At 41.6% G+C, this 13,283-nt stretch overlaps 1 protein-coding gene across 8 annotated transcripts in view; it reads left to right on the plus strand.

Annotated features, from left to right (window-relative positions):
- The window catches only part of kcnq5b (potassium voltage-gated channel, KQT-like subfamily, member 5b), a 112,557-nt gene that overhangs the window by 45,251 nt on the left and 54,023 nt on the right, over positions 1-13,283 (plus strand). Inside the window, exon 2 of one of the 8 annotated variants that reach the window (XM_067498539.1) lies at positions 3,121-3,304. The exons of the other annotated variants lie outside the window; for them this stretch is intronic. Coding sequence (XP_067354640.1) covers positions 3,249-3,304 — 56 coding nt within the window. The 5' untranslated portion in view covers positions 3,121-3,248. The remainder of the gene's footprint in view (positions 1-3,120; positions 3,305-13,283) is intronic. 8 annotated transcript variants of the gene reach the window in all.

Here is a 13,283-nt window from a genome sequence, read left to right on the forward strand (position 1 = left end):
CTTATCTGGTGTGCTCGCTTCAAGCTGTTGTGCAGCACTGTTTGTTAAAGGAAGGTGTGTGGTATTAGTTTGTAACACGGTTCATTTGGGCACCTGATTTAGAAGTTAGTTAAAATTATTTGATAAAATTGGGAAATTGGCAGAAATTGGGAAATTAAAATTGGGATGCAGGGTATATCGGGAAAGAATGTCAACAGGTTGTTAAATTAACTTTTGAACCTTTTGATATTTTGGGTGGTAGAAAAAAACTTCACTGATGAGGAGCTTCAGTGTATGATTCGACAAATTCTGCAATTTGATGAATATGACTTTGAATTGATAAACTAATTAGTTTTTGGTGATAAAATGAACACTGCTTATTATCAATGAACTTTTCTGTTGAATAAGCATGTGAGCATGAGGTACAAGCTACATATGTTGTCATTTTTACTGTATATAATATTTAATCATACATTTTATGATTAAATATTACAGTGAAGTTGTGTTGTCTGTGGTGAAATGCGCTTAAAAAAATGATGCACAGAAAAAACATCTTCCTATCTGATCTTTCTTGCACTTGCATCTCATGAAACAGAAACACTTAGACTAATATTTATTCTTGCCTTGTACCTCACTTGGGATAAAAGCATCTGCCAAATGATTAAATGTAAATAATGGCATTCGTCTCAGTGGACATCTATTTAAACCGTTACCATTTTCAAAGGAAATCCAAAAATTTCAGATTGACAGAAGTAATTTTCAGAGGAGATGGAGACACCCCAATATGTCAGGAAAATATATGCAGCAGAATTCCATATGTTTCACATATGTCAGGGTTGTTTTAGTGACCTGTTTGTGAAATTCGGACTCTGTGGTAGAGGGGAAATGAGTGCTGTGCTTTGCTAAGTTTATTCCAGTGAGAATCTGTCAACCAGCCAAACAGACAGACAGACAAACAATCCGTGGATGAAAGACAGACAGGAAGAGAAACTGAGCGGATGACCAGGAAGACGGTGAGAACCTGCAGCCAGGCAGACAGACAGACAAACCGGCAGGCAGCCGACCACACGGCCAACTGGAAACATGCCGGTGGTCTCAGCCAGTACTGCCAAATGACCATGTAACTCAGATGGAAAATAAGGAGGGGGAGGAGAAAGAAAAACATTGCCACATTCGTCCACAAACTCTTGCACCCCCTTCACTCTTTTTTTGGCCTCCATCTTGGTTACCCTCTCGTTTACCTTCCCTTCTGCTTTTCAGCTTTTTCTTTTTTTTTCATATTCTTTTAAGTTGTGAGTTGGTTCCTTTTTGTCTTCCTTTCCTCTCCTCTCGTCCTTTCTGTTAAGACCCTCACAGCCTTGACCTGTGCCCTTTTACCTCTAAGTACAGCTGTCTCGCTCTGTGTTGGTCTAAGCCTTTTTCTCTGTCTTCCCTCCCACCTGTCTGGACTGGCAGCCAGGCAGACAGAAGCAGCTTTGTAACTAGTGAGGCGTGATTGTGCGATAATGAGGCCATGAGAACAGTAGAGGGAGAGCTAAGCTGGCTGCAGCCACAGTCCATATATTCTTATAACTGACGGCACCCAGGGCTGAGATGAAGCTTCGCTACCCACTGCCAGGTTATTTCTGACCTCTATAATGCCTTCTCATTAGCGGCGTAGCTAATAAAATCTGGAGCATGGCAACGCTTCTTAGATACTGTATGCGCTTACCTGATTACCGATGCGTCCCTGCACCCCTTCATTGTGACGGCAGGGTCTACCAGAAAGAGACTGAGGTGTGATGTTTAAATGTAACCAATAAGTTTCCAGATGCACTTGTGAGCTTCCATTTATCTGCGGTGGTCAGCCAGTCTGCGGTGGATATGAAATGTGGACCTCAGAGCTGACAGACACAAAATGACCCTTCCCACTGTAATTTTGAGCTGAGGCAAAGATATTATTAGGGTTTGATTGACCATGGTATGTGCACGAGTTCCGTAGCAGTTTGGAGTGGATATGTCAGGTGCTGGTTTTTGAATTGCTGTGGCGCAACCAGCCTTCCTCCCACTGTGCCCAGCGTGATGGCTCACTTGTTGAGGTGGGAAATTGAATGACGTGTGCCACTGTGTCTGTGTGTGCCTGGGTTGAGCAGTCGCTGAGGTAGATCGTACTAACTAGATGGCCACACACACGCACCCTCATGTGGAGACACAAATAGAGTGGTTTGGATGTTATGCAAATCACGCCATAACTTCTCCCCTGTGGAAAAAGAGAGAGCGGTTCTTGTTGGCAGACACTAGCCACCTCTGTTTCTCTCACACTAACGCTGGGACGGAAATTCTTTAACTTCCAGTCTACCCTGCACACTTTGCGTGTGCTTGCAGCTTAGGCCTGCTCTGTTTTACTGCCGTTGGAAACACAGCGAGCCTCTTTCAGTGGCCCCAGTCGTCTGGCCAGTACATCCGTTCTTCCTATACAGTAGCCGTTCTGTAGCAATTCACTTCCAGGTTTTTTTCCTTTTTTCCAGCCTGAGGTCATCACTCTAACTTGAACTCCTGTCTATCATTGAGCGTACTGTTTGTTTAGCCTCTTTTAAAATAGAAAAAAAGCAGGAGCATGGTGAGGTTATTTAGTAAGGCATAAATCTGCAGGGCCAAAGAAATGCCACGGCCAGTTAAAATGCAATATAGCCAGCACAGCCAGAAACACTATGGTCCAAAAACACCCTTGGGGGACACCTGGCAGGAAGTGGCCATAGCCTAATGGCTCTTCTTTAGGAAAACTACGGGCCATTTCTGGTTACTGGGGCCCCAACAGGGAAATTGGCCTCATTTCCTTGGCTCCTTCTTTCATGATAGACACCAGGGTGCGGTGCTGTGCGAGTCCTGTCTTTAGCAGGAACAGCCTGGATACAGGGGAGTGGCCCCTTAAAGTTAATACTGAGATTCACATGTTTAAAAATTAGCTGAGATTGTGGCAAAGTTGCATTATTCTGTGCATGGAGCTAAATAAGCACTGATTTAAAAAAAAGAATCCGCATTACATGGAGTTTATTTGTTTAAAAAGCCAACTCCTTTTCTAAAAAAAACTTGGACGCATCCTGTCTACAAATACTTACTTAGTTACCAGGAAGTAAGAACAAATCTCCTTATGTTCCTCAGAACTCCACGTGCTTGAACATTCTGCTCACCAGAACAGATGGAAAAAAAGGAGACCAGCCCTGCGGGGGATGACTTACAGTAGCGCTACCCAGCATTTAAAACGGTTTGAAAATGGACAGATATGACAGATGGATGTTGCCATTAAGTGTTTCCTCCCTGCTGGTGACTCACCAACAATTTACAGGTCTGTCTTTGAACTGACACAAAGTATAACCTCTTTCCTGTCTCTTTGGGGTTTTCAGCAAATAACTGTAGCATTTTTCACACCATTTTTCTGTTCTGAACAAGCTCAAAAGCTGTTAACCTGCTGTATGGTGAACAGTGGCAGATTAGACAGTGCTCCTACAAGGGTTGGGATGTCTTGCCATGCAAAGCTACTACTGTATACAGTGCTTTATATCTGACCTGGCACATGCACACATTGATGATATAGTATTGTGGTATTGACTGAATGTTTGAGAATGTCAGGGAATTTAGGTAGGTAGGATTCCCCCCTGTCATTCATCTTTCTAAATGTGCTTCAATATGGCTTAATTCAGATGTGCACCTCCATACAACAACAGAAAACCAGCTGGATTTAATTCACATCAGCTTCAACAAATCAAGGATAACCCTGCTTTTACAACAAACACCCACTGTCCCTATTTCTACTCTAGCACACGAGCACGCTGACCAACAGCATTAATGCACTGACACGGGACAAAGGTTGGGACGGCCCTTATTTTTATTGTAGAGGAATGGAGTATATTGCCAGAGTTATTAACTCTCCAATCCATCTGCGAAATGGGAAAAAGCTATACTAGTGTGCACGTCCTTTTTGATCATTAGTCAGATGGGAAATCCAACTCCACCACTGCCTTCTCCTCTGCCATCTAATGTGCATCAATAATAAGATGCTGTATATATAAAGTAAAAATATAACATAAAAGGCTCTCAATTTACCAGTCAGTCTACGTTTCCATCCTCAAACAATGGCTATGGGTAATGACTAAAAGTATAAGATTGCAAATACAACTTGTTTCCTCAGGTGCCCAGGCTCAGCCTTAGTAACAGGATGTGTAGTTTGCACATCTAAGGGCAGCTTGAAGTAGAGCTGCTGCTCCTTCACATCAAAAAGAATCAGTTGAAGTTGTTTGGTCATCTTATCTTATCAGAATGTCTCCTAGGCAACTCCCATCGAAGGTCTTCCAGGCACACCCGGCAGGTAGAAGTTCCTGTGGTCCTAGACCCAGAACCCTGCTGGAAAGATGATATATCTCATCTAGCCTTGGAACGGCTAGAGGTCTCACTGAGAGAGCTGGAAATCCTTGCTGGGGAGAAGGATGCTGGAAAAGCCTTACTAACCCTTACTCCACTTTGGATAAGAGGAAGAAAATGGATGGATGGCGGATGGAACCCTACATAAAAACAAGTTGAACTCAGTATGCGCTCTGCACAACAAAGCTTCCGATAAAGTGTTTTCGGAAGCTTTGGCCCAGAACTTTGGCAACTTTCAGCTTTGCCTGCTTTCTTCATCCACAGCAGCCTCCTGTGTGGTGTTGTGTAGACGGTCACACAGAGACCACTACAATGTCGCAGAGTAATAATAAGAGTAGGACGCACGCACTTGTTGCAGAGAGAACACACTCAGACACAGAGGCTTAAGAGAGTCCTAATCCTAATCTAATGAACATCAAACAGCCAGATGTCAGATCACTTAACCACCATAAAACAATGGAAGTCACTTCCTTGTTTAATTTTAAACAAAGGTCTCTGCGTGTTGATTTTCACAGTCTTCATACTGTTATTTATTTATTTGTTGGTCTGGAATATCGGATAAAAATGTTATAAATCCCTCAGGAGACACTAATATATGAAATGGGGCCACAGCATCATCGAGCCTTCTCTTAATGGTACCACTGATGCTATCACTAGGCTTCATCAGTAACCATTACCTATAAAAACGGGCTTCCTTCCTCTCTGCTTCCCTGTTTCTCTCTGTTGGTGCTCAAGGCTTCAGTTTTCACCAACAGCCTTATTGGCAGTCTGTGGATACCAGTGCAGCCTGAGGCCTCATAAACAGTAGCTAAGTGCACTAATACATAACCACATACATATTCAACACAGATACCCTTGCTGTTCTGCCTCAAAGTATTAAATGTATTGCAAGAGGCACTAGCAGGTTAGGGACTGTATGTTCCAGTGATACTGATGCTATCCACAGATAAAGATGCATAACACAACAAGCAGATTGAGGCTCCTCCTCCGATTCAGCCCGTAAAACCTTCCTCCCTCTACTAAAGATTTTAACACTTAAAATAGAGAAATAAATCAGGCAACACCTGTGCTGGGTGCCTCAACATACTGTTCATGTTTTTACTGTGGCTGTGCACAAGAGGCATGCAGAGAACTATCCCAGTCAGATATTCAGTTATAGGCACATACAGTATGATTCATGGAGAAGGGTGGGGGGTAGAAATGAACCAGTGCCTCAGAACCTCTTGCATTACAGCCTTTATTTTTAATGCTGTATTGCAGCTGCAGGTGGACCATGTCTAACTGTGCTAAAAAGCCAGGCATGAGCACTTTTGCCCTTTATATGAGTAGCTCTTTAAAGGTTTGACAATGCCTTTCTGTTATGTAATTACATTGTCATTATGTGATTTCCATTTTCCCATGTGAGAGCTTCGCATTCAACTCATGCAGAGATTATGTGAACATGCAGCTTTCTATTAGTACAATGCTATTGTCGCTTGTTTAAGGACAATCGGCCAACAGCAACCAAAAGTCATATAATTCTGTGATAGGTCATCAGTGATCTGATATGACATCAGACACATCAGCGCTCACACTGAAGTATATAGCACCCAATCACAACTGTTCATGGCAGAAAAGCATTTAATCTAATGATCTATTTAGATACAAATTCAGTGTGTGTGATTGCAGTAGTACTGTATGTGCCTTGAATTGCCAACACTACATAGAAACAAACAAAATCCTTGTGTCGTGTCCCGAAAAGATGTTCTGTGCATCAAACACTCAAACTTTTATTAGCCAATTCCAACTTTGCTGTCCCATAAGGGACAGTATGGCTTGCATAGAATTCACAATAAGAGTGCACAAAACACACAAAAAGAAGAAAATAAAAGACGATAGACAATAAAAATAGTAATAATAAAAGGACATGTTGCTACAACATAACCCATGGAGCCGTCAGCTGGTAAGAGAGCAAAATAAAGCAGTAAACACTCTGGTGCCAATAAAATCAGTTGTTAGTGTAACATCCTACGAATCTTTAGTGGAAGATGCTAAATCAAACACATTTGTAGTGGTGCTGTCTTTTTTTTTCATGTCCAGATGTACTAAAACTGAGACGTGTGCTTCCAGTGTTTTATGAATGAGGATCATGTGGTTCCAACTAACTAACAACTAACAAATCTAGAAGCAAAGATGAAGGAAAATCTTGTAACTCAGGAGTTTTTTATGTGTGAGTGTGTGTGTGTGTGTTTGTGTGTGTGTGTGCGTGCGTTCAGGGCGGAGACTTCTGTGATTCTGTTTTGTCCTGTACGGTCGGGGCACTTCTGCTGTTTGGGTTTAGCCCTGGGGTGTTGGGGGTCAGTGATGCGTGCTAAACAGCTAGTCCAAACACTGGTTCTGTGATTAGCAGTCCAGTAACCCCCCCCCCCCCCAACACTAGCCACAGCTATATATCTGTGCCATGATAGGATTTCAGGAGGTGCCAGAGCTCATAAAGCGGGCTCCATTCTGTGAGATTTAATGAGCTTTGCTCCCAGAGACAGGAGGATTATTGGGTCTGTGGTGAATAAAGGCCACTGGACCCCGCAGACTCGTATCACCGCAACATTGTTTTGGTGGCTAATATGCTAATCCCAATTAGCAGTGGTGTCCACATGGGTCACACATGAGACCCACATAGAGCATTTATGGAAATACGAAAAGAAGAGAGAAAAAAGTTATAGTCTTATAACATCTATAGTCTTTTCTACTATTTCTATAGACACACAAAAATGCCCATAATGGATGTTACAAGATGTCATAACAAAAATAATTTTTGCATACCTACTACGCTTATATATGTAAAGGAGATTAAAGTGTTGTAACATGGTGTAAATGCAAACTGCACAAACTGTACTCTGTGGTTTTTAATTTTGCTACAAACATTGTCAACTTTTTTTACTGGTTTTAAAAATTTGTTGTTGTTTTGTTTGCTGTTGGTGTTTATATATAAATATGAGTGTATTTAAAATACATCTGTGACACTTTATTTACCGGATGTTGTTACACCTTTAGCTTCATCTTTACAAACAGCCCACATCCCTCTGTGTCCTGAAATGTTGTTCAGAAACTATTTACAAAAAATAAAAAAGTAAAATAGAATTTTTCATGAGCCTCTACTCTGGCTTTGGCTTTGAGGTGTGGCCTCTATGTTCAACACCAGCCTATGGGAACACAGCTTAATTAATAATTCATATTATATTGCCCAATTATGAATGTAATTTAGTCGTGAAGGCTGGTTGGACCAATTGGTCCAGGTCATCTCTGGCAACTGAGCCAGACCAGAAAAAAATGCAAGTGTGAACTGTTTGAAGATTCTAGTGATGATCACTGATCACAAATGATCACTGCCTATTTTTTTTTAAATAGTTTTAGTCTTCCGTTTCCCTTTGTAGCCTTTATAGTTGGGTTGTCCATATCTCTGTATCCAATATCTTGCTGCTACAGTACTTCACATATAAAATAAAAGCTGGTGGTTTCTGCCAACAGAATTTCAGTTCTTGTGGAATTTCGGGGTTTGTCTCCAGAGCTTATAGTCGTGTGTTGTCCCCAGTTTACTCAAGTTTTCAAGTGTGAGATGCTGTATTGTGTTGTAGTCTGTGTTTGAAGCACACTTGTAACAACCTGATCTGCTCTTCACCTGGCTACAATATAAACTTTGTCTACAAAAGGTAGGGATGCTCCAAATCGCATCATACAACCTCACCTCAGCAGCTGCAAAACTGGGACCGATTTTACGGTTGGGTGTGATGTCACGCTGGGAACAGTTTCTGCACCGCTTACTCTTCAGACAGGAGATTCAAAAATTCAAAACACGGCGAAGATTCTGTTCAGTAATTTGACAGTACAGCGGGGCCTCTGCCATCACCTCAATCCACCCCAAAACAATTTGTTTTTGTTTTTCATCATACCAACTCTTTGAAATGCAACCCATGAACCAGAAACCACGGTCAATTTTTATGCCGGCAGTGGACAAATGAGAGCGGGATCTGTCAGGATTGACTTATGCGGGATGCCAATAGAAAAGATGCTTACGGGATGTTTTTGGTTCTTTGAACATGCAGCTGAGATCACTTAGCTGTTTCAGAGAACATAATAATAATTGTATAGTAGCAATAAAACTTAATTTTACTCAGCCAAAAGAATAAATATAACTACATTTCAAAACACTTAAATCTATAAATGTCAGAATTTCGGGCCTTGAGTCAAAGCTTTCAGAAACACGAGTCCATCTAATTTCATTTTAATGTTCCCTGTGGAGCACTTTGGTGAAACTGGTTTCGAAATGAACATGATTTGGTTTCTTTAGTTCTAAAGTGGACAGCTCACTTTGCTCGACCATGCTCCATCACAGAAAAGGGTGATTTATGGCTAAACTGTAAATTGTGGGCCTCAGATCAACTTAAGTGTATTGCTTCAGTGTTTTGAAGTGCATGTGGTGCACAGTATCTTGGGTTAGTTAGTATCTGTGAATATGCATGTGTCAGCACACACATGTGGGCATGATGATTCATATACACAGCTTTGATTTTTGCATCCTGATACGCATGGAATTCCCCTCCTGTCACGTCCCATTGGTTGGCACTGTTACAGTAATGTGGCAAAGACAAACGTGTTAAGGGATGAGAGGGAACTTTATGGCGTGTAGCTATTTTATGAAGTGATGAATAAACTAATGAACAAGGAGCTTAATCAGCTCTAGGCCTTGGTATCAGTGACATTGCACAAGTCTTTCCACGCAGGTGCTTTGGGCTCAGTGGTGACAGTATCCGTCAGATTGATCTGCTTTGTAAGAGATCAGAGTAACAATTTTAATTCCAGTCCCTGGCTGAATTAATTATACTGCACTCTATGCTGTGTGAAATGTCAGCCATGAGGACTCTCGATCGACAAAAGCCAAAAACTAGTGTCCCATCGGGCCGTCGGTGAACCAACTCCGCGTAACCAAAAAGTAAACTAGCAGCTCTTTTTGTACAGTGTATATAATCCTTACTTCAACCTCAATACCAAGTATTTTTTCACACTGTTGTTGCTTCTGTCCAGAGTTCCCATAATGTTTGGTAGTGAGCATGTGTTAAACAGAGAACAGTAGCGTGGGTAAGGATCCGCAGTGAACCTCGGTAGCCTATATATACGTAGTAGAAATTTTATAATAGTTTTGTTGTTTACTTATGTTCGGGTAGTTGTAGTAGTTGTAGTTACCTCCTTATTACCCAAACTTGATGTCTCAGTTTCAGATACTGTATCTGCAGTTATGTATGTATAGGTACTGTAAAGGTTTGCCATAAACAGGTACCCTGTAAGTTTACTATAGTCGTGTTGTAGGTCGCGGGCTGTAATCTAAAACATTACTGAGATCAGAGGAAAGGATTGCTCCTGTTTGCCTGATGAAATTTCTTTTTTACATTTACTTCAGAGTTGATCCTTTAATGTTCACAAGGTGCAGCTATTGGTGCAGCGGAGGTGAGACATTAACAAGTGAAAAACCACCTTGAATAATTGCAGATTATCAAAGGGAATTGAATGGACTTATTCGATCCGGCCACCTTTACTTCAGTAAATATGAAAAGCACTGTGGTACACAGAGACTCGGAGTGTTTAAGAACTAAAACAAAACCCAGGGGATTTGGAGGAGAGATTAAAGAGACATTTCTGAAATTATAGTCATGTTTTTTTTTTTTTGTTTTTTTTTTTTGTTTTTTAGTGAGGGGATGCGGAAATTTCCATCAATAGATGACTCTTAGTATTATGCAGAGTAATGAAGACCTTTCCACGTCATAAAAGCCTCTCATTTCTAACCACTTCACTTGGAAGAAACACTCAGGAAGTCCTGTCTTTAATGTCAATAGGAAAAACAAAAGGAGGCTGTGGAGAGTGGTGGCAGGAGGAAACATATGGCTAAACCCTCATTCTGCCAATCACAGCAACATGAAAAAAACATATATGAAAAAACACAGACACCAGGCTGCAGGCTGATTTATTTTCCCTCCTTCATCTCAATTCCAGGAATTTTATGAATGGAAAATGTCTAGGGGATAGGTTTTCCAAAGCCGCTATGGCCTGCATCTCATGAGTTTACCATGCTGTTCTAGTGAGTTCATGCTGTCTGGAGCGGCAGTGTGGAGCGCCACGGGAGGGACGGGACCCCTGTGCCCCCCTCATCCGTTTACATCATGCTGTTTTGCTTTTAGCTGACAAAATTATCCAAACCTACCGCAGGGCGCAGATCTGAAATCTTGATGAAAACGATTCTAGATTGATGATACAAAGCCTGGAAAATGAATAAGTGAAGTAATAGCTAATAAAAGACGTGGAATGTGTCTTTTTTTGCGAGCTCCTTCTTTACAGTTCAGTGGTTTGTTTCTTCATTTAAAATCACATTTGACTGCAGAGCTTTTCTTTTGTTCCAAATACAACAATAGGTTTCTTGTTAACAAAAGTCGCCTTTTCCTAATGCGTGGATGCAGGAATTGTCTCACAGCACAAAGCACTTTTGCCAATCTGTCATCCGAGGTCTTAATTTTTCATCTTCATTTTAGCTGGAAAAACACTGGCATTGCTACCTTCCCTACACGCTGTTAGGAAACAGCCACCTTCTGTCTTATGCAATCATTGTGACAGCTGTTCATTAAAGATTTAAGGTGCCTGTTCTTTAAAGCCCATTTCTGTCTCTCTGTGGCACAGCGGCACTTTTCAAAAAGAAACTTTTGTGTCACTTTGCAGAATAAAACCGTTTTATGTTAGCATGCATTTCAGTAGCTGCTGAATTATTTAACATGTTTGCTCTCGAAGGGCCCAATCTGTCACCCCCTCGGCCACTCTGGTCAGTGGGGCTGTACTGTGTGTGTGTGTGTATGTGTCTGTACTTTGTACTTTTTGCCACTGAGGAGACAATTTGGTGTCATGTCTCTTTACATTTCCTGCAGTAATCAATCCTGCGTGTTGCAAATGTGTTTTTCTACCATCGGTATCCTTTTTACTTTTCATAAGAGTAGTTTAACTCTTACAACTTTTTTTAGAGTTACAGCTCTCATTTCTTGTTGTTTCACGGTCTAGAGCAGAGGTCAAAGAAGTCTGACACTTAATCCACTTTTATTAGATTATTTAGAATTATAATGGTGGATTTCAGTGTGGATTTATGGACAATTATTTGCTTTCTGGAAATTTATGATGATGCAACAATTAACCCAAATTCAACCAATGCCTCTGAATTTTGTGACCTTGCAATTTCGTCCAGGTGCATTGGATGGATCCACTAAATGTTTTATATTTGCTGGATGCTGTGGATAATTTGAGGGCAAGAGGGAGCTGCTATTGATAGGCAGGAGGTTGGTGAAACAATTCAGGACCGGCTGTGTGCCTGCGAAAATTTTAAAGACCCTGCTCTATTACCCAGTGTTCTCTGTGGTTAAATTTGTACGTTTCAGCTCTTACAGCATTACCGTGGTCTAACTAACTAAAGGTCACTAATTACGTTGAGGTTTATTCTCAGTGTAACAACCTGTTCTTTGTTTTTCAATGAATTCTACAGAAATACGAAAACAACTCGTTTTACTTGCTCCTACTATGTCATTGCACAAAAACGTTTAAAACATTACATGCTTTTTTTATTTTGAGAAAAGTTGCAACAAAACCAGGAACTTCAGGCTGCATTAATCATAGAAACACCCATGAAATCCTCAAGGGTCCAGTTCTTAGAGCAACGTGGACCTGTCCCATATACCTCACATAGTATTTTTGTCTCATGTCTATGTCTCTGCACGTTACACCATTAGTCTCTTTTTGTAAATGCATGTGATGTCCGCGGCAAAATAAAGCCGCAAAAAACTTTCAAATCCCGGTGATGGATTGGATTTACAACCCTGTAGCTGCTGGCCCTCCTCGCTGAGCCGTTAGGGCTGGAATTAAGCCGAACCACCAAGGGGAAAAATTACTCCAGGTGACAGTGCGGCCATCATCCCCACAGCAACACAACCACCACCACAGGCCTTGTCTGGCTCTAGAGTTAAGACCCCTCTCTGATTACCTCAGTGCTAACACTACTGCTGCTAGCGCTGCAGTGCTGGAGACGCCGCTGAAGGATTAGCAAAACTCCTGTGAACGAAGGGCTAACAAAGACGGGATGATGCGGAGAAAAGCAGGGTGTACCGAAAGAGCACATAGAGGAGGGCTGATAAAGCAGAGAAAAGTAGTGTGATCAGGACCAGATGTCTTTCTGCGCTCTCTTGACTAGAGGCGGATTTTCACAGCGATTCATTTCCACAGCCTGTGTTTGCTGAGGGGCTTAGACACAGGATTTCACCCTCTCGCTCTGTTATGTTTCGGATCCATGTTGATGCCTCACATTGAGTTTGTGCAGAGGCAATTCAGAGTTCTGTGTCTAATGACTTTGAGTTCCCAGACAGACATTCAGCTTCTTCTCTGTCTGACCTGTCAGCCTGTTCAGCAGATGGGGGGGTTATAATAGACTGGTTTCCATCCTGAAACAGATTTCACACATGGCATGTAGTCAAACAGCTCCATTGCTTCGAAACATTGAAAAGCATGTACTTTAGTGTTCATTTGGAAATTACACACCAATGCAACACAGCAACTGCTGTAGGAAGGATTAACGGCAATGTGTGTTAGCGCTGTCACTTTGATGTTAGCATTTAGATCAAAGCACCACTGTCCCTAAATACAACTACTAACATAGTTTAGATTCATAATGGCTTCAGAAAGCTTCAAATGAAGTGTCAGATCCACACACTTTTGATGTTGGATTTGGGGGGTGTGTCCATGTATGTTACACTTTTATACAAAGCGATTTATCAGTGAGGTAACACACACACACACACACAGCTGACCTGGTTTGTTGTCTTGCCCAAGGACACTGAACCCTAAGCTGA

Source organism: Channa argus, chromosome 3, assembly GCF_033026475.1.
Source record: "Channa argus isolate prfri chromosome 3, Channa argus male v1.0, whole genome shotgun sequence".
NCBI classification, from domain to species: domain Eukaryota; kingdom Metazoa; phylum Chordata; class Actinopteri; order Anabantiformes; family Channidae; genus Channa; species Channa argus.